General features: G+C 41.6%; 1 protein-coding gene across 1 annotated transcript in view; it reads right to left on the reverse strand.

Moving 5' to 3' along the window:
- SMS (spermine synthase) overlaps nucleotides 1-20042 on the reverse strand; it is a 70812-nt gene that overhangs the window by 40237 nt on the left and 10533 nt on the right. Inside the window, exon 2 of the mRNA XM_008170208.4 lies at nucleotides 2361-2481. Within this exon, the coding sequence (XP_008168430.1) occupies nucleotides 2361-2481 (121 nt within the window). The remainder of the gene's footprint in view (nucleotides 1-2360; nucleotides 2482-20042) is intronic.

Raw genomic sequence — 20042 nt, forward strand, 5'->3', positions numbered from 1 at the left:
TGGGTCCGATTACAGCACCCTCTACTGAGGCCTTAATATCAGAGTTACAAGGTTTCCTGCCAAAGCCAAAATAGTTTTGTTAGGTAACTAACTCCAGCCACTGCCTATGGAATAATATGAAGGTCTTTTGACAAAGGCCAAACTACAGCTGCATGACAGAACAATGTACGAAGTTACTAACTGTAAACGTCAAGACATTGTTTTATTAACGTACAAATTCTACATGTATAATTAAAGCAGTACATTCTAGTATATATACGGCCTTAGGGTTTTCTTAAGTCCAGCTAACATTTGACTAAACGTATAACTATGTCCACGAATGTTTTAATGGGCTGTAACAAAAGTTACAAAATTTGGAGTTTCCTTTTAACCTTTTTAGTAAAGAGGGTTCAGTTTACAAAAAAAAAAAAAAAAAAAGAAAAAGAGAGAGAGAGAGAGCACTGCAGTCTTGCAAGCCTCTAGATAACAGAAGATTCAAGAAGCATCTTTTTTAGTGGAAGATATAAGGCCTTTTCTGCACTGAGTATTTTTGTACCTGTGTAGCTAAACTGATATAACAGTGTGTGCAAGTTCCTATCACAAACTCCCTGCCATAGTGTAAACCATGATTTTGCACTGGTACAGCTCAAAATTGGGTAAGAAAGAGAGAAAGAAAAGAAGTCCCACAAGAAAACCCCATACAGCCATGGTGACACTTCTCACTTTGCAAACTAGGATAAACTGCAACATCTCCATACTCTGAGCTTGCACCACTGCATTTAGATTAGCATGCCTATGCCAGCACAAACAAACAAAAATGAAAAAGTCAACAAAACCCACAAAGCATAAAACCCATGTCAAGCTGCACAGCTTTTGGTTTCTGCCCTCAAGGATGAGCCAAAGTTACAAAATGGTCAGGCATGAATGCAGTAAAGCTAATCTAATTGGTGATGTGAAGCGTCAAATAGGCCAATTATACTTAAATATGCAGTCCTTCAAAAAAAAAAAATCTATTTCTGCATGGTAAAACAGCTAAGGGGCATAAACTGAGCCTGGTTTTATTAGTTTGTCTCAATTAGATCTGCTTATATGAAAGTGTGTCCCACTCATACCATAACCATTTTGGGGGGGGGGGGGAGGAATTAACAATGGGTTTGTAAAATAGCCAAAAGCGATGGCAATAAAGGGGCAAAAATACCAAGTTAATACATCTAGAGAGACCAGGGAGGGGTGACCTTATTGGACCAACTTCTATTGGTGAGAGAGACAAGCTTTCCAACTACACAGAACTCTTCCTCAGATCTGGGGAAAACAGAAGCCCTGAGGACTTCATTTTTCTTCTCTCCAGAGAATGCACTTCAGTTAGTACATGTATCATTCACATGCTGTAATTTTCTAAAGCTAAAACGTGGTTAAACATATAACGATCTTATCGTTGGAAAATTGAGACTCCTGAGGCTAAAGCAGCAGTGATTAATGATGGCAGGGCTTCAAACACAGTAATCCATGGCAAGTAGGAAGTTCTCTCAAAGGGAGTTGGAAGGAGTGTAACTTTGGATTTCTGCAGAATTTATGATCTCATTACAAAAAATACCTAGCCATTTTGACTGCAAAGATGGAATTCAGTTCACACTGGGAATGTTAAGTGATTTAATGCAGGTTGACCTAAGTCTGAAGAGAAATAGTTCCTGGCTGTCTGTTTCTGAGATGTTTCCTATGCTGCAACAGAGGGTAAACTGATTAGAGTGGTCAGTTTTCACTGCTACTGTTCAGAGTTTTGGGCAGCAATGGGACTGGACAAAGTTTGGGTTAATTTCATTCTGCTACAACAGGAGGACCCCCCTACACCCACCCACATACACAGGTGCGGTGGATCAGCTCAGCCGAGGAGATTCCATGATCCTTTTGGGAGCCACAAGGGAGAAATAAAATAAGAGAAAAAATATATAGCGAAGGAAGTAAAGCAAGTACTGCATGGACAGGGAGAAAAATAAGGTTGAAAAACAGGAAGAGACACCCCATGATCTAAAATAAGGAAAAAAAACAAATAAAGATAGGGAAGAAGGTAAAATGAAAACTACAAGGACACAGCAAGACACCTTTTAAATGTAATATGTTCAAAAAAGTTTTAGGTAGGTACGGTATTTAAACTATGTCTCAGCCAGTACTCAACTGTTTTGTTCCTTTGGGTGCGTGTGTGTGGTTTTGTTAGGGGATGAAGGATTGGGCAGAGGTTTTCAGATATACAGTTCCTTTTATAGATTGCTTTCAGAAGCTCAGATGGTGTTAATGCTGCTTTTCTTACACAGTTATAACTATGCTCATAGATGCCTTCACTCATCTGGACAGAATATGAACCCAGGGTCCAATATCCAACTCACCTGCCATTTTTGTTGATGTAAGTTGCTAAGTAACCATGATCCTCCCAGTTATGAATTGTTTCTGTCATTCCCTGCTCTTGAAAAACAGGCTGTAGACCTTTAAGAACGGCATTGCAATCAGCTGCAAGATGAAGGGAAGGGAGGGAAAATACAGTCAGTTAAGACATTCTCAAACAAAGGTTAAGTTTACTACACACACCTGCTGCTTTATTTATATTTTAAAAAGGTTCTATAGTTCTTGGCTGCAGTCTGGCAGCTATACTCTGGACCGCCCTTGTCCCCCCACTGAGGCAATGGCTTTGAGTCTGCAACCTTACCCTATGGGGGTGCCTTGTCCCCTCCTTTATGACATCTTTCTGGTCAAGGAAGTTCCATCAGACATATTTTTTTTTTTAAGATTTCGGTGACTATAGGGCAAAGTGTAGTTTAATAGGATTAATATTACTCAACCACTTCTACCATCATGAAAGCAAGACTCCAGACTTGTACTATTTTAATTATTATGAGACCTGATAATAGAAAAGCTACTGTACTGGATGACCTCGCAATCTTGGCCTTTTGGCTGAGGGGTGAAAACATTTCTCCCCAGGTTGGGACTTTTAACATTCTCTCCAATAACAATGACTGACTGGGCAAGATGGGCCAACCAATTCTACTCAAAACACAAGTCAAGCTTTTCCTGATTCCTTTTTGGAGCAATAAGACGATTTTCCTCAGGAGAAGAAGGAAGCTCTAAGGTGAAAGTTTGTAGCTAAGGGATACAAAGCAATAGTAAGTGCTAAAGCACGTTTCACACCACCACCACCAATACCAACAGTGAGTTATATTTTTTAATTGACTGTCAAGAAGCCCTCCAACTGAGACTTCAATCTGCAGGTGCTCTCTGTTGGTCATCACTTTTCAATCAAGAAAATAGTGATTTATGCGCTGATCCCTGTCTGTGGTACAGAGAGGTCTGTTTGCACAGAACTCAATAAAGGCTCAGGACCTTAGTCATCAAACTAAAGATGTTCCAGGGTTTAGTACTTTCACAGGCGAAATCTAAACTAAAATGAAATTACTTAGAGCCTGTTCCCTTAGTTATTTACTTATATTAATTAGACAATCCCAAAAGATGGAGGAGCAGAATTGTCATTCCCTTATTTAAGAGGAGGCCATTATAACCTGCCAACGATAATCCAGTTATTCTGCTAGAGTTCATATCCAATATACATAAACATTTGTCCAAAGTCAACCCTAGTGTGATCGCATTGAGTTTAATGCAAGTAACATCTGAGACTCGTTTGCTCTGTTATCTCCAAAAAAAGAGATAAATCTACTTTTGTAAATCAGTAATCATCCCTTTATAGCTAAAACAATCAGTTACAGCACAAAAGTCTGGTGTGCATAAAATAAAGAGATTGCATCTTTTGCTTCCTCGTTACGGTATTTTAGAAGCTGCATCAGAGTGAAATGCTAAAACTAAATTGTGACTTAAGTTAGTTGACCTTGGAATTAGTTTTCCATGCTAAAATAGTGACTCTGATAAAATTACATGGGACCCAGTGCAAAACTAGTAGAAAAGTGTCATACAACTCAGGTTTTGATGTACATTGCACTAAACCTGAGACGAGTTTAAAAAAAAAAAAAAAAAAAAGACACCAAGCCCCAATTAAACCTCGGTTGCCCTAAGACCATCCAGCAAGACAGGCATAGCAAAACAAGCAGCTAGTCTACACAGGGAAATGTATTGTTTAGCTACAGTGGAATAATTATAACTATAGCTATGCCAATATAGCTATATGCAGACACGATTCAACAATTACTCTGCTTTAGATGATCAGTTTCCCCAGGTAGACAAGCCCTAAAATTTAGGAACCTCTATCTTCCACCATGTACAAAGACTACACTGCCAATCTGATTATTGATTGACATTATGTAAGAGCTGTACTCAGACGTGTCGGCTATCATCCATATAATTTTACCAAACCAACTGAAATACTAGAGAGGAACAAAAAAATATTTCCCTTATTTTTCTCTGTCAACCAGGTCACAAGAATGATGTGATTCATCTCTCTTGCCAAATGTATTAATCTGGGAAGGCACTGCCTTTTAGATAAAGATCAAATAATGTTAGAGCTAACAAAGCAAGAGTTCACATTTACCTTTTATCTTCTCCATCTCATTCATTACACTCCCCGCGGTTTCAATTTATGCTTAATTAGAATTAAGACAAAACAAGTTCTACTGAAAAGCACTGAAGAATGTGTGTGCTGACATGGCTACTAATTTTACTCATGTGTAATGTTCACATGTGCACAAGTGAACGTGGACTCTCCTTCCAAACCTCCACAATATGCATGCAGTGTTAAGCGGCGGTGTAAATTCAAACACTTTACTGGGGAGATTTTATTTACGAGTTTCTTTGGCAAATTAGCTCAATTAACTATTCCCATTATAATGATAACTGAAACAATCAAATGCAATCTCTACCCTCTCTCCTCAAAAAAACAACTTTTTTTTTGCCTTCTTTCATACTCCACATTTTCTAGGAAGTTTTAGACCTCTCCCTGGCTCCATATCCACTAGCAATTTTTATACTTCCTATCCAGCAGCAGTATAGATACACCATTGGTGTAAGCACTAGCACAGACTAGACTCAGGAGTTTATAGCAGTGTCATGAAAGAAGTTTTTCATGACTGGGTGTTGAACACCCTCCCCTGTGCCTGTTGTCTGCACTGCTAGTACTGGTACAGCCACTCCCTGGCAAGAAAACTGGTTCTGCATTTTTTAATTTAGACTCTGCCCTCGGTGTTGTCTCTTGTGTTGTCCATCCCATCCCGCACACATCCTCCCCACTACTACCCCCTCCCGTCATCTTTTCCCTCCCACTTTCTTTCCTTTCCTTCTTGCTTTCTCCTACAAGATCATAAGAGTGCTACAGGAGCATGAAAATGAAACTGAGGGTGCTTAGTTAATTTAATTATACACACAGCACTTTCCAGGCCAGCAGATTAGAGTGAAAACCACAAAGGCCTGGTCTACATTTGAAAATTAGGTCGGCATAACTACATCGCTCAGGGATGTGAAAAATCCAAACCCCTGAGAAGCATAGTTAAGCCAACCTAAGTTCCGTGTAGAGAGCACAAGGTTGACAGTAGAATTCTTCCGCTGACCTATTTAACACACTCAGGGAAGTGGATTACTCATGCCAACTGAGCAACTCCTCCTGTCAGAGTAGGCAGTGTTTACACTGAAGCTAAGTGTAGACATGCCCTAAATAAATTCCAGACCTTCACTTGGATACTGCTGCAGCAGCTGCATCATCAAAACCACTGGGTAGCCAAGAAGTATTTGGAATATTGACACCCACCACCTCGTCCGTCCCCCCCCCCCCCCCAAACCCAGTTTTAAAAATAAGTGAACTTGCCCCCCTACCCCAGTTCAGAGCGGGAGGATCAATATAGTGAGCAACCCCAGGCAAGGCAAAGTGTATCCTCTGACCATAACAGCAACTCAAGTGAAAGAAAGCCTTTCCATTCAGCTCAAATTTTGATGCATGTTCAGGCCAGAGAAATTTCTTTACAGTTCACATGGAAATTTAACAAACTGCATTTATTTAAAATGTCAAGTACAGAATTAATAATTATCTAAGTATTTGGCATTTATGCATTGAAAGGAAAGGAGATGCAAGGGATTAGATATCAAAGAATACAAAACAAGAATTACTATTATGTACAATGATGTCACATCTGCATAAGTTTTAAGCATCCAGTCTGTGCATAACAACATGCTTCTAGAAGAGGCAGTTTGGAATAGCTACAGACATTCCTCTGAAGTTACAGTTGCCAAAAGGCTGCTCACTGATAAAAATCAATGAATTTAAATGCTGTCTTAAGGCCAAAATGGAAAAAAAGAAAAAAAAAACATTATGATCTGCTAATCTGACCTCTTGCACAATACAAGCCATAGAATTTCACTGTAATTCCAGCATTCAGCCCCATAATTTGCAGCTGAACCAGACCATCTCTTTTAGAAAGACATCCAACCTTGATTTAAAGTCTCCATGTAAGACAGAGTTTCCAACAACATCCCTTGGTAATCTGTTCCAATAGTTTATTACCGTCTTGTTTATTACACATCTTTTTTCCAGTTTCAGTTGTTCCAGTTTTAATTTTGAGCCATTTGATCTTGTTATGTCTTTATCCTCTGAATTAAAAAAAGCCCTCTAAATTTCTGGTTTGTTCTCTCTTTGTAGGTACTCCTGCACCACAATTAAGTTGCGTCTTAAACTTTTCTGTAAGATAAACAGACTGAGGCTCCTTAAAACTCATTGCAAGGTATGAACACAATTAATGTGATGGTTCCAAAAATACAACATCAACTTCTATCTGTTTAGTTCTTGCTAGTCAGATAAAACAAATTAAATAAGACTGTGACGGGGTGCAACCAGGGACAGTGGGACCACTGTGCCCCCTTAACTCACTAATTTTGGTTGTCTCTCACAATGTCTTCCTGGTAGGGGTGACCAGATGTCCCTATTTTGTAGGGACAGTCCCTATTTTGGGGTCTTTTTCTTATATAGGCTCCTATTACCCCATCACCCCGTCCCAGTTTTTCACATTTGCTGTCTGGTCACCCTACTTACTGGTGACAAGCAGCAAACTCCTCCATGTGCTGTTACCACTCAGTACAATTGCATGTGGAGCCCCACACCCAGCTAGATTGCATGAATGCTCCCAGAGCCACTCATGAATCACAAGAGAAAGGCACCAGCCAAATCCCCCCCACTCCTAGCCTTGTACCCTAGGGAATATACCATCTTGAACTGCTCAAGACCCTTTCTGGAGCAATCCAAGTTTATTAATTGGTTCACTACTTCATCAAAGGAAAGTGCAGATTTACCTGAGCAGATTTACCAAGCACTTCAGTCAAACTCACTGATAAGGACAAACATTAGAATAAGTTTATTGATTACAAAAGATGGATTTTAAATGTTAAGTGACTGGTAACTACTCTGACTTTTGCCTAAGGAAAATAAAAGATAAACACGCAGTCTAAATTCTCAACTTTATTAGACTAGGCAATCTGGACTAAGCAGTTTTTCTCACCCCACTGGATACTGCAGGTTGGTTACAATCTTTCATATGCAGGCTCTTCCTGTTAGTCTCGGGACTAGTCTCCTCAGCTCCAGCGTTCTTGTTGCCTTCAGCGTAGTGGGGGGGAAGATGCAGGACAAACCATGAGGCCTCTGTCCTCTATTTTATATCCTCATTCCATGTGCTTGGAGAACACAAGTCCAGGTATGTCTGATGGGCAAAGTTACCAGGCAAGATTGAGAAATTCCCTTGGTGTGGCCCTGTGCAGGTGAAACACTGATCTGTAACTCCCTTGCTGGACTACAGGCATTGGTTAGCTCACTTGTTGTTGTTTCTGGGGATCTAATATCTGGGCAATTTCCCAATTCACAGCATATTTTATTGACAACCATACAACACAAATTTCATAACGTCAGATGTGCTAATTATATACACATTTAGATAGAACAATGGCTTTCAGCAGATCATAGCCCTTCCCATGAGTCCTTACCTGGCATGCTTTATATGAAATATCACAATTACATAAAAATTATGAATATGGGGCTTTCAAGGCGCCTCCCCCATCCCCAAGGTATAGAGTGTCACAAAGACCCCACTGTTTAATACCTCTCCAATTTTGAAGACTGTTTTCCTAAATAAATCCATGGACTAAGTCACAAAGCAAAATTCATAAACCTAATGTAAGATATGACACTGAATATGCATGGTTTGAAACATCGTACCTATGCAAATACTACTGTATAAGCACACATATTTATGCCAATGGGTGTTAGTATGTATTCACCCTCCACACAATGAAAATATATAAGTGGCCTGGGCAAAGCAATCTGAGTGCCTGACAACTTGTGACAGTTCAAGGCATTGGCTGCATGAGTTTGAACTTGCAAATATATAAAACCAGTGCTCTGTAGTCCATAGTTACATGGCTCCAATAGCAGCAAGTCTGATCCTTTACCACACAATATCATTTTCTCTTACCTTGTATATATCCCATGATATAACAGTGTGGCCCTATGAAATTTATATCTATAGAGACACTAGCTATGTGTATTACCAACATGTGTATTTGTCAGCACATGTACATTCAGGAATTGGGGTTGAGGGGGAAGGGCAGAGGCCCCCCACTGCACTCTTTTGATTTAGGAAGTGGCAAATAAATCTGTGGATTATGTACGGCTGAAGAAATGACAGAAATCAAGTGCATTAGTCATATAATTAAGAGGTACATTTTCATTTAACTGATAGCATGCAATATTTCTGGCCCCATCCCACAAGTAATTTAGTGCTGTGGTGGGGGGAAGGAAGGGCAAATTCACCCACTTGAGCAGATTACAGGAGCGGAGCTTATAAAACTAAGAATTTATATACTCTTAAGAAGAGGTGGCAATTTTGGAGGTCAGCCACCTCCGAAGAGACTTCATCTCTAAACGTGATGGTTCTCAGAACAGCAATACAATTTATTCATTAACTATGTTTCTCATATTTACTTATTTTGAGTAGAGTCTTAGGCTTCCAGGTTTTCTAAAGTGTAGGGAGGCTGTTCGTTCTTGTATTAATAGCTTTTAATTGTAGCTTTTGTTGAAGGGATGTTTTTAAGAAGAAACTGAAGAGCATAACAAACCCCATTCTAACATGAGCTTTCAAACAACTGAGCTACTTTTTGCTTCAAGTTGGTGAAAATATGTCCACTAAAAACAATTGGCCTTGGCAACAAACACCTCCCCCAATACTAAGTTTAGAAGCATTCTGTTCTCTGAAAGAAAAACACCATAGGAAAATGCTTTGTTTTATGCACACTAGGTCCATGCAGACACAGAATGCAGGAAGCACAGCTCTGTACCAAGACTATCAAGACATTTGGGAACTGAATTTTTAATAATTTCCACATGTGAGCAGCCACCCAATATTTCAAGTTGATTTATATCTCTGAATAAGCAGAATACTCATGAAGCTGGGTGGAAATGACCCACCTATTATACAATTGTACATAGGAAAGTGGATCAACATTGGGTTTTCCTGTGCACCTGCTCTGTTTTATTAGGTTTCTCACGTCTAGAATATGGGAGATGGGTTCAGAGGGCTACATTTTCTTAATAGATTGTCACAGTAGTAGTGAAGTTCTAAAATTACGCTACCAAAATAGGAATATAGAAACTACACAATGTACACAGACCAAGAGTAAAAGTGAATTTCTTTAATACTCATAATGCTTAGCCCACTTGGAGCTTCTAGGAGATAGTGTAATAAAAGTAAGGTGACTGCTAAAGAAAGGGAAATTTTGCATGGAGAAGACCTAAAAGGATTTCTTCTTTGCTTTTTATGTTTGCATGTCTTGACTTCACTGTTTTTGCTGAAGTACTCCTTGGTGGACTGGAGAGGGAGAAAGTAAAAACCAAAACAAAATACCACACCCCACTAGGGAGTGATGTGGTAAGACAGTGAAAACAAGAGCAACCCAGAAAGGAAGGAATTTTTATGTACGCTGTTTGAAACTGAGTTTAAAAAAAAATGATAAAGCCATTGCAGGTGGTAGAACTGCTTTCAGAAGATTACTTTTCAAACTGAGAAATCTTCTACTCCAGTCCTACCTATCCATATCTCCAACCAAGTCACCGAAAAAGAAGTTAATTACTTTGGGGGGGTTGGGAGGATTATAATTTGGGTCAGATCTTATTTACATATCATAAACCAAGAAGAGAGAACTTTTACTTTTTGCCGGTTAACGTTGAACTGCTATTCTACTTTGAAAAGTGACTAAAGGCTTGTGTGCACTTGAAATGCTACAGCGGCACAGCTGCGCTGCTACAGTGCTTCAGTGTAGACACTACCTATGCCAATGGGAGGGATTCCCCTGTGAGCATAGGTAATCCACCTCCCTGAGGCACAGTAGCTAGGTCAATGAAATAATTCTTTCATCAACCTAGCACTGCCTATACCGGGGGTTAGGTTGGCTTAACTACAGGGCTCAGAAACATGGATTATTTTTTTTCCGCACGAGTGATGTAGCTGGGTCAACCTAATTTTTTACTGCAAACCAGGCCTGTGTAAAAACTGCACCTTAGCTCTGAAACTTTTGCTACCTGTGGGAATTCAGAGCAACATCAGCTTTCCTAAGGGTATGTCTTCACTAGCAACATTAAAGCGCTGCCGCGGCAGTGCTTTAACTTGGCTGTGTAGTCGCGGCACCAGCGCTGGGAGAGAGCTCTCCCAGTGCTGTAAAAAAACCACCCCCATGAGGGGACTAGCTCCCAGCGTTGGTGCACTGTCTACGCTACCACTTTATAGAGCTGTAACTTGCAGTGCTCATGGGGGTGCTTTTATCACACCCCTGTGCGAGAAAGTTGCAGAGCTGTAAAGTGGCAGTGTAGAAAAGGCCTTAGTGACTAAAGTTTTTGCTAAGTTTAATTCTCACAAGCAGTGCAAACTGAATATAGTTATGAGACGCAAGCACGATTCTATTCTTTCATGTGTATTGAAACAAAAATGCTTTGATGAGTTCCAGCTACAAGGCCAATATGATACAAATGAGTAGGAGCTACAGGACTGGGACCACTGCCAGCAATTCAACATAATGAACATGAACAAGATTCACCATAGTTATGGATCTAGTCTATTTGCATTCCATTATATTACAGCTACTCAAGTAGTTGTCTTTTTTTCTTGAATCCTAGTAAGGAAGATGTTCACTTTTCTCTTTGTATTCACACAGGAAGGGGAGTATAAGAGAAACCTTGTCTCTTTTTTAAAATGTTGCTGCAAGCCATGCTGTTAGGAGGAGATCTGGAGCAACTGTGTGCCTGAATTCCCTGATAATTTTTGTCAACTGAAATAACATTTAAAATAAAAAAAAAAGTCTCTCCCTCCCTTTCCCTCCCCTCCAAGATACACAAATGAGTGGACAGTTGTGAAAATTAAGACATCAGTACATGTAAAACAAAACAAAGCACGACTGTTTAGTTGCTACACTCTGCCTTTGCTCACATTGCAAATACCTTAAGGGGTTGTCAGATGCATGAAGTAAACTGTAAAGGGTCAGGTAAAAAATCCAATGTGATGTATAAATTGAGGTCCCTTTAAAGCACATTTATAGTCCCAATTCTCAGATTATAGAATTAAAAAACTGTTAATAATTACTGGTATTAGAGTAGCATCCAGGAATCCCAATCAGTATCAGAGTCCCATTGTGCTAGATACAAAAGTTAGAGGACATTGTTCTAAAACATGGGTGAAAGTCTTGATAATAATTAAAAATGTGTATGTTCACAGTGGCATTAGTTTTGTGAGACATCTAATCGCTTGAAGTTCTGCACCAACTGCATCTAATGACTTCGGCTCTGAGAGAATTGATAAAGTGACATGGCAGGATGTATTTACTCAGTCTTTAAAAAGGACACTAAAGGACATATTTCTGTCTGGCTTCAAAGACAAAAACTTCATTTTAAACAAGATGAATGGCAAACTTTTGCCACAAGAACAGTTATCATGGATTAAAATGTTTCAAACCTATACAAGTCATGACTGTGTACTGAGAAACTGGTAGCCAGCCCCCCACATCATAGCCTATAATTAAACACAGTAAAAGCAGAATGTGAAGTCTGTTAGAAACCATAATCCCAGTATCCTGAGGAAATTCCATTCTGCCTATCTAAAGTTTCAATTGGATAGCCCATTTTTTACTTCCCATTCTTAACAATCGCATAGCTGTATAAGCATTGGTTATATAGTACCATAGTTTGCATGGCTCTTTACAGATGAGAGATATGGTCACTGCCCCAACAAGTTTAGAAGCTAAACTGGATAACGTACGACAGAGAAAGCCAGAGTTGCAAATAAACATGAGGAGACTTAGGCATGATCCACACTAGAAAGTTAGGTCGGCATAACCTAGGTCGCTCAGGGGTGTGAAAAATGCACGCCCGTGAGTGTTGTTGCTATGCTGACCCAAATCCCCATGTAGACAGTGCTAGGTCGACGGAATACCAAGTCAAACCATCTAGTGTACTATTGGTGTTATTTAAAACATGGGAAATAGTACTGCAGTGCCCAAATAATGTACTTAAATCTAGGCATTTTGTCTACGGGAGGTGGGGGTAGGGACCTATTCTTGAGACCACTGGTGCAACTCTAACAGTGGGAACACTCGCTTAGACAAGGTGCTGGTGTTTTTACTATGTGGCTTAGGCTTAGTCTACACTACCCCCCTAATTCGAACTAAGGTACGCAACTTCAGCTACCTTAGTTCGAACTTACCTTGGTCCACACTGGGCAGGCAGGCTCCCCCATCGACTCCGCGGTACTCCTCTCGCCGAGCTGGAGTACCGCAGTCGACGGCAAGCACTTCCGGGTTCGACTTATCGCGTCCAGACTAGACGCGATAAGTCGAACCCAGAACTTCGATTTCCAGCCGTCGAACTAGCTGGTAAGTGTAGCCAAGGCCTTAGACATAATCTGCCTAAATCTTGCTTTGAGTTGGTCTATTTGGCTACAAAATGTCTCAATTTTGGCATTAAATTCTTTAAAAAAAAAAAAAAAAAACTTTTCCTTTTGTATGGGGTGTATTTATTGGCCTCTGGACTCCTGCTCATCTGAAGTCCCACCCATGTTTTTATTTGCTAAGCACTGGGAGCTCATGAGGACACAAGGAAGACATGCTCCCTGCCTTGAGGAGTTTAACCATCTTAAGCCATGATCCCGCAAGGCCGCTCTGAGTGGGCATTAGAGTTCACCATTACAGTGCTCCTTGAAGGATCAGGGCCAGCGTAGACAGACAAATCAAATCAGACCCAAGAGTCACCAGCCCACAGGATGTTTTTTGTAACTGGTCATCACTAGAAAAATCTTCATCCCAATAAAAGTCTGCCTATCCTACAGCCAGTTCAGGATCTAGCAAAGCCAGATTTAAAATACTTTCAGGGTGGTTGAGATTTAAGCTATTTGGGAAGGGAGGGCCATTTGTTTCACAGTTTGAAACACAAACAAAGGTCACACCCTTCAGTATCTGCTTTGATTTTTAGTTGCATAAACATGCATTAGCCTCACTTGTCAGAGATGATAAATTGATCTCCAAAACAGTTGCTTGACTCACCGAACCTAACTACATTTCCTCAATATGAGAAGTACTTTTCCTGGCTTGTGTACAGTACAAATAATATTCCTTGCTCATTGGAATTCAATGACCCCGCTCCATCCCTTTTCTATTTTTGACTCCTCCTACTTAACAGTTGCCCTAATGCAATTAAAACACACACACACACACACACACACAAGTTGTTTCTTATTGTCTTAAGTACCCCTCTACCCCGATATAACATGACCCGATAGAACACGAATTCGGATATAACGCTATATCGGGGTAGAGGTGTATTTTATGGTTTTGCTTAGTTTAGCCAAGAGGGAAAAGACACTAATCATGCCTGTCAGAATTTGGCATGCTGATTCCATAAAAGATATACTTCTTGCAAGATAGCAGAGAGAGAGAGAGAGAGAGAGAGCGCGCGCGCGCACTGGCACAGTGACATACCACTTCTTTCATAGACAATGCTCACAGAGACTTGCACCAAAACAAAAGGGTGCAAATAAAAATAGAGATTTTCCAAAAGTTTGATATTGACAGAAATAAAGAAAGGGCTGTTTTGCCACCCAACCAGCTGTAATTAGAACAACGGATTGTTTTTTACAGCAACAGTTTGCATGTAGACCTGTTCTTCAAGCAAAGCCTGGGTTGAACACACCACACCACTATGCAAAAACTACTCAGCAATGGTAAATGGAAAACTTTTCCCGGCAAGCGTGAGGTCTTAAGCCAGCCATTTCTACAGAATCTAATCTTTCATTAAAAAAAGTTTACTAGTCCTTCTGGCTAAAATGATAAACTATCCAAATGTAAGACAAAGCAATGTGTTTTCTGGGCTCGCAGATGCGCTCCAGTCCCTTTTGCCATCCTTAAGTTTGCCAAGTAGCAGCAGAGTGAAATTAAATGAGACTGACCAGTTTCCCTGCTGCTATTCAGAACCCTACTGACACCTGTGACATTATCAAGAATCACATCAGTTTCAAGCTACTGATCCTTGGGAAAGCAACCCAGCAGCATCATAGGCAGACACTGGATATGTCCCAGTAAAAGAGAGGCAGGGGAAGAAGGGAGGGAGGGGGGAAATAATACACTAGCAGAGACCCACGATCTCTCCCTTGCAACTAACAGTTGTGAGAGAGGGATTCAATAACAGAAACCCTCCATCCATTCTTTCAGCAGCTATGAGGGAATGAAAGACAAAAAGCTGCTTTCCTCCAGCAGCTAGGGAAGGATTGAGTTTCAAACACCTATTACCCAGACGCTGAGAGATGAAGCCTCAAGCACCTCCCCCTACCCAGAATCCAAGGTAGCAGGGGTTCTGGCCTTGTTCGAATGTTATTGATCCCCCATATACGCCTGTTGAGCTTCCCTCATCTTTCATATCTACCTTTGACTATCAGATTCAGGCCTTCTGCTAGTAGGCATCCAATAACTTTTTCGAGCACTGGTAGTTGAGTATTCAAGTCATGCCACTGTACTGTCAACCTCTGTGTCTTGGAAAATAAAATACTGCAAGATATTAACTACTTAATTCCATTTCCAAGATACAGGGTACCTAAGGGCAAGACCAAGGACTTTACTGTACTATTATATAATTACTTAAAGCCAGGATGAATTGATTAACATCAGTGATGAAAGCAAGGTTTCCTGCTTGCTGATTTTAATAATGATTTAAGGCACTTCGATTTTAATCTCACTCTGCAATCGTATTTTGTTTAGGGAAATAAGTACTGGTTCATTCTCATTGGCTGATATAACAATTAAAACTCATTGATATGCAACCAAGTACCAAAATTCGGTACTTTTTTTTTTGTTGTTGTTAACTAAGAGGAGGCACTATCTATACACATTTAAGTAGTTATATAGTTTAAGTATACATTTATTCAGATTTTTTTATTACTGTTGGAATATGCATGTGACCCAAGAACCTCTTAAAGTCAACAGAGAGGGGTTACACAAATCTCAAATCTGGTGTGCACATTCTAGTTCGCCAAAGCATGTCATGTGAGGTTTCAAATGAAAGCCAGTATCACACTGGTCATAAAATGTCATTGTGAAATGTATGTACATGTATTATGCAAAGACTTATGTATCTGTACCAGAAAATTATGTTCTTAAGCACATAAGGTAAAAAATAGGTCATCAAAAGGTGACATGCCTCAGACAAGTTCCTCCAGACAGGAGGTAAGAAATGTGCATCTCTCTGTCGGGATATAAATTAAGCATTGTTAGCTAACACAATGGTTGCCAATTTACATACAAAGTCAAATGTTAACAAAGAATGTCAACAGGAAAGGAGCCTGCAGGAAAAAAAAAAACATTGGAGAGTTATCCTGTCTAGGAGTAAAGACAATGAAACTTTGGGGGGGTATTTCTAGATGGCAAAGAAGATAACCTGGTATTCTGCACCTATGAAATAAACAGTCAGCATGTTTGCATTCATAAGAGTAGGGGTCTCAGCCAATCTTGGCTGCACAAGACTTTGGGTGAGATAAGCGTCTTTTGACAGGAGGTTAACCTTTTAGTTGAATTTAGTTTCTAGAAAGAATCTAATGATTTTGTTTAAGATGAAGGCATTTCTTTCCACTATTCTTACTCACTATTACTTGAATCTTCGATAATAAATTTATTCTTGTTTTCAATATACATCTATCTAACTGTGATGTTAAGCAAAATGCTGATCCTGAGCTGAAACTAACAACCTGGCAAGTGCTGTTCCTTTGTGATTGGCAGATCTGGTAACTGTGTAGAGTGTCCAGTGGATACGGGACTGAACACGGCAGAGATCGCTCCAAGGATTCGGGTGTTGGTGTGTGCCTATCACTACCTGTACAGAGAGAACGAGGACTGCGGAAGCCTGGAAGGTGGTGCTTTTGCAGCCAGAGGCAAAAGATTTTCTGTCCAACAGAAATTGAAAGTACTTTTCCCCTCCTTAGCATCTAACGCATATTTATTTAAATGGTTAAAAGATTAAACTAAACGTAGGCATTAATGTAAGTTGTCATAATTTCAAGTTTAATTTGACAGGTTTATTTTTAAAAAGAAAAATGTATTTAAATACAAAATCTGTTAACTGATTTGTATCCACTCTGCTTAAAGCAGTCGTCACTTTTCAGAATGTAACATGTGAAAAGGCACCTCATTCAGCATATCTACTACGTGTCTACTCAAGTTTTTATTGATTTCTAGTATTCTTTGTATTGCAATGCCAACACAGCAAAAAGGGGAGCTGGATTCTAATCCTTTTTGTACTTTGAATAGAATGATTGTCATTCTGTTTGCCACCCAGCTACCTTGGTACAACCCCATTGTACACAAGAGGGTTATACATTTATATATATATATATATATATATATAAATAAATAAATAAATAAATAAATAAATAAATAAGGAGCATAGCATGGCCTGCTGAGTTTAGCACCAGCATCTCTGTTTCACACTGAGGCAGAGGGGTTACGCTGCAACCTACAGTTCTGGATGCCTCGAGAAAACATTCCAGCGTAGTCAGGAGTTGCACGCCGATATCAGCAAGCTGAGGTTCACACGCCAAACACTTGCTAAGCAGACCATAACAGATTCAAGGTTAGAGTTTTCATTTGTTCCTGTTTATTTAGGGTAAAGGAAATAAAAGAAAGGATAAATAATAAGAAGAAAGCAGCAGAAGAGGCAGGTTCAGCAAAGAAATGTGTGCTAAAAAAAAAAAAATGGAAATCAGGCTAAGGACCGCTGCACAAGATCTGTAACCGCCCTCCCCCGCCACAAACTCACATAGCCCCCCCACACAGAACATGAAAACCACCTCCCAGACTGACCAGTGTGCCTAGTGACTGCAATGTGTGTGTGACCTTCTGCTGAACCTGCCCCCATGTCTGTACCCTGGTAAAGGTGACTGTCCTCTCCAATTACCAACCCCCTTCCCACCCTTCAAACACACTGTCCTCTAAAAGAACATGACGGAAACAGTAATTAACAGAAACGTATTTTTTATTAAGAACTACACAGTTAGGGGATGAAACTGGGACGGGGGCTTGGGTGAGGTGCATTTGGAGGGAAGGAGAGGACGTATCAAATCTTTGGGAATAAGAGCCTTCTGCAATTTGAGCAGTCAGCAGGGGTAGAGTGACTGTTTTCACGGCCCCTGCCACCCCTCCTTCTTGGGACTTTGGGTGAGGGGGGGATGGGACTTTGTGGCAGGGGAGGGTGGTTAGAGACAGAATGCAGCGGGGCTCTGTCCTCCTGCCTCCGGTCCTGCAGAACATCTACAAGGCGCCGGAGCGTGTCCGTTCGCTCCCTCATTAGTCCAAGCAGCGTTTGAGTTGCCTGCTGGTCTTCCTGCCGCCACCTGTCCTCCCGTTCGCTGTGTGATCGCTGGTATTGCGACATGTTCTCCCTCCCCTGGGTCTGCTGTGCCGCCTCGGCTCGGGAACAGACCGTAAGTCTGAGAACATCTCGTCCCGTGTCCTTTTCTTTCGGTGCCTGATCTGCGCCAGCCTCTGGGAGGAGGATGCTGGGGTAGCTCAGGAGACACTCGCAGCTGTGGGATGGGAAAAAGGGAGTGAATGCCTCAAAAAGATACATTTTTGCAAACAATGAATATAGTCTCTCTCTGTGAACAAGACCATGCACAGTACCTATCACATATGCACTCAGTACAAGGTCGAATTTTCTGTTTTCACCTTGAGTGCCTGGGGTCTTGCTGTACAGATCACACAAGCGGGGCCAGACAACGGAATTCTGCCAGCAGCCGGCCATGGTAAGCCGTAGACTTTTGGCTGCTTAAAGCTTAATTTACAGCAGTCCCCTCCTTTCATGTTCCAAGCAATGCTCCTAGCGTTGGCCAGTTCCTGCTGCCGGCGATCTGGCCGGCATGAACTCTACCCCGTCCCACCCCCGTCGCGGCTGTCCCCGGGAAAGATCCCTGCATGCTGCCCGTGAACCGCTCAGCAGGAACGGTTCGCCTCCCCGCCCCTACCGCGTGGCTGTAAACCGCTGGTTACAGTTATTTAAAGGAACAGGCAATCAGTCCCCATATTAAAATTCCCCTAATTCAAAGCAGGTCACCATGAGTGATATCACTCTGAAGAGGATTACGGAGGCAGAGAAAGACCGCATGCTGCATGAATGCCAGCAAACACGAGGGCCGTATGCCGCCATGCTTTGCCAGGCAATGATACCGGAGTACCTGCTGCTAGCCTGGCACAGAAAAGTTTTCTACCATGGAGGAGGCAATAAGGCCGCTCTCCCCAGGAACCTGATGCAAAGGCTTTCACCCTACCTCCAGGAGAGCTTCGTGGAGATGTCCCAGGAGGATTTCTACTCTATCCCCAGACGTGTTAATAGTCTTTTCCAATAGCTGCACTGGCAAGGACTAAAAAGTTAAGCGCCTAGGGCAAACTAATCATTAAAAACCCATCGCTAACATACCAGGCCTATTCTATTCAAAATAAATGTTTAAAACACTTACCTACTGATGTTTCCCCTGATTCACGGTCCGGGTTACCGCCTTGGGAGGGTTGGTAGGGGATCTCCGTGAGGGTGATGAAGAGATCCTGGCTGTCGGGGAAATCAGCGTTGAAAGCGCTGTCGACTGCCTCGTCCGCCTCATCTCCTTCCTCATCTTCCCCGTCCGCGAACAGCTCCGAGGAAGCGGCCGTCGACAATACCCCATCGTCAGACTCCACGGACAGTGGTGGGGTAGTTGTGGCGGCCGCACCTAGAATGGAATGCAGTGCCTCGTAGAAACGGCATGTCTGGGGCTGGGATACAGAGCGTCCGTTTGACTCTCTGGTCTTCTGGTACGCTTGTCTCAGCTCCTTGATTTTCACGCAGCACTGCGTTGCATCCCGGCTTATCCTCTCTCCGTCATGGCTTTGGAGATCTTCGCATTCTGTCTTTTCAATCGCAGCTCTGAAAGCACGGACTCATCGCCCCACACAGCGATCAGATCCAAGACTTCCCGATCAGTCCATGCTGGTGCCCTCTTTCTATTCAGCGATTGCATGGTCACTTCTGCTGGAGAGCTCTGCATCGTTGCCAGTGCTGCTGAGCTCGCCACGATGTCCAAACAGGAAATGAGATTCAAACTGGCCAGACAGGAAAAGGAATTCAAATTTTCCCGGGGCTTTTCCTGTGTGGCTGGTCAGAGCATCCGAGCTCGGACTGCTGTCCAGAGTGTCAACAGAGTGGTGCACTGTGGGATAGCTCCCGGAGCTATTAGCGTCGAATTCCATCCACACTAACCCTAATTCGACATGGCCATGTCAAATTTAGCGCTACTCCCCTGGTCGGGGAGGAGTACAGAAATCGATTTAAAGAGACCTCTATGTCGAACTAAATAGCTTCGTTGTGTGGACGGGTGCAGGGTTAATTCAAAATAACACTGCTAAATTCGACATAACCTCCTAGTGTAGACCAGGCCTGAGACTCACTACTTGAGGGGCAGAGGGGAGTTGCAGTGTAAACATACTCATAGTTAGCAAAGTGTAAACATACTCATAGTTAGCAAACAAAAACAAGTCAAGACAAAAAC

This window comes from Chrysemys picta, chromosome 1 (assembly GCF_011386835.1).
Source record: "Chrysemys picta bellii isolate R12L10 chromosome 1, ASM1138683v2, whole genome shotgun sequence".
Lineage (NCBI taxonomy): Eukaryota > Metazoa > Chordata > Testudines > Emydidae > Chrysemys > Chrysemys picta.